The following is a 6,147-nucleotide window of genomic DNA, read 5'->3' on the forward strand; positions in this document are numbered from 1 at the left end:
TAAGCGACAATGAATGAGTGAATTAAAGGTGCCCACGAGTATAATGGCCCCCCTCAATAATACATCCATTTAGATTCCCCTTCGATCAGCCATCGCTTTTTTCTTGTCAAACTCAACATAGGAAAAGGTTTCTATGTCTTGGTAGCCAACGGCTAGAGATGGGAATCCCCTTTACATATAGAATACTAGAATGCGACCGTTTCACTTCAATCGAAGCAATAAAAGGTTGAATCTCAATAAATAAGATCCAAATCTATGTTCATATAGCCAATAACTTGCAAATCACATAAAATAGAGTTTATAAATTTTCTCTTTTTCCTCCAATGGTTATGGTAAATTTTTATGTGTCAATAAGTAAAAATGCCCTTTTTTATAAACACAGATTCTATAAAAAATTCTTTGTATCACTCATTCCACCCCACACGAGACAGGTCTCTATCTCGTCTCCAGCCAACCCCAACTATAGCTCTACAACACGCCGCCTCCTCAACCCCACGTCACATACTTTTTCTCGACTATCACACGAGCTGAGCCCTCATTCCTACAAACCACTACTAAAAACACACACACACACACACACAAAAGAGTTTTGAAACAAAGCTCGGACTTAAATATTCATCTCTCATGCATGATCTAACCGGTCTGGCGGGAAAATGATCTAGTTGTCGATTAGATGAATTTTGACTAATTACTGTAAAATTATTCATTTTTTCAAAATATATCAGGAATGTGTAAGATGTTGTGTTTCAAGTATAATAATAATTGAAATACGAGGGATAATTTAAGAAATTAGTAGGGACAAATTCTTAGTTAAAATCTCAAAGGGATGATGGTTGCTAAGTCTTATCTCCATGTGAGTCATGTGGGACAATGCTTCACTCTCGGGATTCCCATCAGATATTTTCCCTAACTAAAATCCAGATAATCTATATCGTCTCAACTCAATCTGTCCAACGCATATCAATTATGAGAGAGAGAGAGAGATGAGAAGTAAAGAAGATTTCTAAAAATTGAAATCCAATTACAATCAAAGATTGAGCAGTGAAAATATCATGACGTCATATTTAGGCTGAGGGCCTGAAATAACCAAGGTGGGCTATTTAACCTATCCTGATTGGAAACCGGGGTTTCGGGCCCCCATTTCAACGGCGGCCCTCTCGGCCCGGCCTTATCCCACCGGCCCTCGCCTTTCTTCTCGTAGAAGCTTCTCGGCCCCAAAGTCAGCTCCAGATCGCTCTGATCATCGCATTCCGTTTCCCCATCTCCACATTTTCCAACCGATTCCACGGCCCGATCCGCCCTCGATTCGGGCCCCTTGTAAGCCCGATCGATTCGCGCGTTTTTGGCGATGTCCTTCATCAACATTTTCTGTATTCGATACAGGCGATGGAGCTCGTAAACCTGCACCCCAAAATCAAAATCAAAATAATTTAATTTTCAAGATTATGAATTTTCTTATTTTTTTTTAATTTAATTTTGTACCTGCTCTCGAAATGTTTCCTCGTGCTTGAGCATGGCCATCTTCATGTATTCCTTGTCGTACTGATTCAGAAGCCTCTCCATTAAAAATTCATACAATCTGATTCTTGCAACCTAAGATTTTTGTTTCGCCTTCTCACAACCAATATTCTTGTTGTGTATATATGTATCTCGCCACCTGAAGAAGCATGAAAAAAAAACCACAAATTCAGCAACTAATTAATTGTTAAAAATAGGTAATTTATTATCTGTGAGTTAACGATAATGTTTTGGGCCATATGCAATAATTATTCAGAAATGGAAAATATCTATGAGCATGGCGTGGCATCGTTTTCATGAGCTATAGTGATCACCTAAAAAGGTACTACTTGCTGAGTCAGATATTTTATCACTGATCACCACATTCACATATTCTCATTAATTGGACTGCATTTGTTTGTTTTTTTACTACTACTACTATATTCACAGATTATATGATTAAGCAATAAAAACCCAAATAAAGGGGGGGAATTTTATGCTATGTCAAGATTGAGAAAAGAACAACTCCAAGGATGAATGCTACTCAAGGATAGTGAAACTGTAATTACAAGAAGGACTCAAAATCTGTAAAATTGCAGTTTTTTTCAAGAAAAGGGGAGAAAAAGGAAACTGTTTGATTATCAAAAAGGCCAAAGATTTTAACTTTGAAGTGTGCAAAAGTGAGTTAATTTGGGTTGCAACCCTCTGAAAAAAGTGAGTTGTATATATGATGATCTAGAAAAGAAAACCACAGAAAACCCATCAGTTGAAGAAAGGTTTGAGCAAAGAATATTGACAAAAATAAAGCAATTTTCTTACCAGGAAGAGTGTCATGAAGTTTGAAAAGCAGATGATCTGATCCAGCTTCAACAACTTGGTTAAGTCTTCTTTTGCCCTCAAACACAATGTTGTTGATTAGCCTTTTGGCATATAGTGGCGCCGTATATATATAGGGAGCAAGTGTTTGGACAGAGATAACAGAAGAATTTGAAAGAATTGGTAGTCACAGAAATCAAAGCAATTGTTTGTTGGTAATGGGTAATGAGGGTTTTGATGTGAATGATGAGGGGCATGCCAAACAAATCCCACTGCCCTTACCCTCTATGTGTATTTCAAGCTTTTGTGGGAGAGACGCCCCGACCATCTCCACCACACCAATTATTTCTTTATTCACCACATTCGTTATATTTATAAAGCTAAATTTGGTCTTAAAATTATAGTGTGATTTTTTTGGGAATTTTTAAATCACAAATACTCCCGTGCAACCGATTGCACTGTGCAACTGATTTCTAGAATGACACTACTTTAACATACAAATGACACTTGAAGATCTTCAAGTGTCATTTGTATATTGAAGTAGTGTCATTCAGAAACTAGTTGCACGGTGCAAGAGTGCCTCTTTTTAAATAATGTGGCACCGGAGTTGGACGATGTGGCATATTTAATGAGGGTAAATTTGATCTAAAATTATAATAAATTGTGATTAATTACGCAGATCAGTTATATGACATGGCAATTAAATCAGAATATTAAGAGCGTAAAATAAATAATCAATATCAACTTCAACACAGAAATAATTAAAGTTGAGTTTCATCCCAACACTCTTCAAACCAACCGTCTAGAACTCAACTCAAATGATGTCGTTTCTCGGTCTGCCGTTTCACTCCTGTTTCATACTACACAATAAATCATTTTCTCCCCCATGATGACAGATTCCGGCTAACAATGTAAATGACGTAGCTTGGGGAATTTCAAAAAAATAATTTATTGTGTATTGTGAAACATGAATAAAAGATTGTAAGAAAAATCAAAATGTTAGAATTTATTATGATTTTAGACCAAATTTACGTTGTTAACTATGCCACATTATCCAATTCCGGTGTCACATCATTTAAAAATTCGTCGGAAAGTCGCGCTAAAGGAAATTCCAAAAAACGATTTATTATGTATTATAAAACAAGAATGACAAATTGTGAAAAAAAAATCAAAATGCGAGAATTTATTATGGTTTTAGACCCAAATTACCCTATTTAATTAAAAATATACTATGGTATTTGAAATAGTCAGGGACGAAGCTAGGATTTCAAGAATTAATTAACGGATAAAAATATATTTAAATACACTATGCTATTGGAAATAATAGGTGATATTCAGGACCAGAGTTAGGATTTTAAGAATTAACAGACGAATTATCTATAATCTATAATATATTTAAAAAAAAAGTTACTTTTAATTTGAAATCAATTTCAAAATTAAGTTGCAATTTTGTAGTTCTAATAAAATTGAAGATTTATTTGTAAACTATATTTTTTTCTTTTTTTTTTCTTTTTCTTTATCTTTTATTTTTTTTATTTCTTTCTAAAATTGTGAAATTCGACTAATTATAAAATATTTATTATGCATATCAAATTAATGATCACGATAAGAGCTTTAATTTGATATATCTTATGTACATATTTGATTTAAAAGGTAAAAGTTATATTTATTTAAACATTATATAAAATTAAAAAAGCTCTATCCTCTCTCAATTTTTTTGAATAAATCTATTTTTTCATTTTTTTTATTTTCATTTTTTAAAACTTTTTTTGCCTTTTCATAAAATCAATTTTTATAATTGTGAATTCTTCTTTATTTTTTATATTTTTTTAATATTCAACTCAAATATATTCGGTTAAATTTTTTAGTTTTATTTATGAATATGATATATAGTCGAGTTGGTATCAATTTTATATAAATGTAAAATTATAAAAATATTTCTCATGCATTGCACGGGGTGCAAATGCTAGTATTTATGTATTTACGAATAAATTCGGACGAGATTGTAATTCATGTGCAAAACTTGGAGAGAAAGTCGAAATGCAAATTATATATATACATATATATATATATATAATTAAACAAAAAAATGACATTTTAAATTTGCAACTTATCGACGAAGTGTACATGATGGATATATATATTTCTCGTAATCATAATCATTCAAATGCTCAATTTTATATATTGCTAGCTAGTATTACCTCTCAATATATATTAGAAATAAATATAAGATGACTTGTGGTAACAATAACAAAATATAAAAAGAAACAATGTAATTAATGAGAAAATCGAATAATTCAACAGTATTTAAGTATTATGTGATGGGTGTATTATTGATTTGATCACGAATCTTGGGTATTATTTAATATAAATTAATTTTGTATTTGAGGATCACAAGGGGCCCTTTGAGACAAATCATGGAAGTAACAGCGTAGCCTGACAAAGTGAAGCACATGCACCCAATAACTCAATAAGTATAATTTAGTAATGAGATTAGGGTGTATCTACTTCTATTTAATTTGTTGATACAATACATGTAGACAACCAATTAATGGGAAGCCTTAGTTATTTATTTATTTAAATACACACTACGTGGCACACCGACAATTGGATTTCAGCCGTACCTTAAGGGGTACCTCGAAATCACAAGTCATGGATATATAGAGACCAATTAATAGGAGAATTTTATACCAATCTTAAAAGATCACTTAATAATAATTTAATATAGATCCTGCAATATGTACATCATATACTATAAATTTTTGCTAATAGTAAAAAATATTCATTCTAAACCTCAATTCTTGGAAAAAGGCATGGAGAAAGAAACGGAGTTTAACTTATCTTAAATAAATACAAATAATTATGTGCAACTGATTTCCAGAATGACACTACTTCATTCGGAAAATGACACTTGAACATTTCCAAATGACACTACTTCAACATTCAAATGACACTTCTTGTATGTTGAAGTAGTGTCATTCAGAAACCAGTCGCACGGGAGAGTGCCTCTTAAATAAATTGGATAGTGAGTTTTTTAGAGTGCAGTGTGTTTTTTTAGTTAATAAATTTATCATGAAAAAATGATGGATAATAAAAATTTCTCTTTTTTTTCATCATTTTTTCTACAAAAGAAAATTCTACCATTTCCCATTCATTATTTTTACTCCATGAAGGGAAAATATTATCCCTTCATTTTTAGTGTTATAATACTTCATTCGTCCTATAAAAATAGTTCTAATTTTTCTTTTTGAGGTGTTCACATAAAATAATCTATTTATGGACACTACCGCCACATTAGATTATTCTTCGTATATTAATTTATTTACCTAAATAACCAATATAATTTTTTTGTAGCATTCATAAATTATTTCTATATATTATCTTTGAGTAAAATTTTGAAGTAGCCAAAATGAAGCATAAAACACAATTTATGGCCACACATTGAAAAAACACAAATTTTGGACATTTTTATTGATTTGGACGTTTTTGCCCTTAATGAGGCGGACTGGGTAGGATCAGGCACGCGGGTCGCGTGCCGGGTCGGGTTAGGCACTTATGGCACTATTAGTGCCATAAGTGCCATCGGAAATCCAAAATAAAACCAAGTAAAATAGTCATTTTGGCACTTATGGCACTAATAGTGCCATAAGTGCCAACGAAAATTCAAAATAAAACTAAGTAAAATGGTCATTTGGGCACTTATGGCACTAATAGTGCCATAAGTGCCATACGTGCAGCACAAATACAGAAACAACAACATCATTTAAACCCTAAATGGAACATCTAAACCCTAGGGGGAAGTGTGCACTTATGGCACTAATAGTGCCATAAGTG

General features: G+C 32.4%; 1 protein-coding gene across 1 annotated transcript; it reads right to left on the reverse strand.

Annotated features, from left to right (window-relative positions):
• Positions 1 to 984: 984 nt before the first annotated feature.
• LOC131005659 (uncharacterized) lies at positions 985 to 2,683 on the reverse strand. The gene is made up of 3 exons (XM_057932682.1): positions 2,317 to 2,683; positions 1,483 to 1,657; positions 985 to 1,401 (listed from the first exon to the last, which is right to left on the reverse strand). The coding sequence occupies exons 2-3, from the start codon at positions 1,561 to 1,563 to the stop codon at positions 1,051 to 1,053; spliced, it is 432 nt and encodes a 143-aa protein (XP_057788665.1). The 5' UTR covers positions 1,564 to 1,657; positions 2,317 to 2,683; the 3' UTR covers positions 985 to 1,050.
• Positions 2,684 to 6,147: the final 3,464 nt, after the last annotated feature.

Source organism: Salvia miltiorrhiza, chromosome 1 (genome assembly GCF_028751815.1).
Source record: "Salvia miltiorrhiza cultivar Shanhuang (shh) chromosome 1, IMPLAD_Smil_shh, whole genome shotgun sequence".
In the NCBI taxonomy this organism is placed as follows: Eukaryota; Viridiplantae; Streptophyta; class Magnoliopsida; order Lamiales; family Lamiaceae; genus Salvia; species Salvia miltiorrhiza.

Excerpts from the sequence above, each read along its gene's own strand:
- LOC131005659 (XM_057932682.1), bottom strand. The coding sequence starts at position 1,563 with ATGGAGAGGCTTCTGAATCAGTACGACAAGGAATACATGAAGATGGCC. Across the intron at positions 1,402-1,482 it reads AGGAAACATTTCGAGAGCAG|GTTTACGAGCTCCATCGCCT; the intron begins GTACAAAATTAA and ends TTTGGGGTGCAG.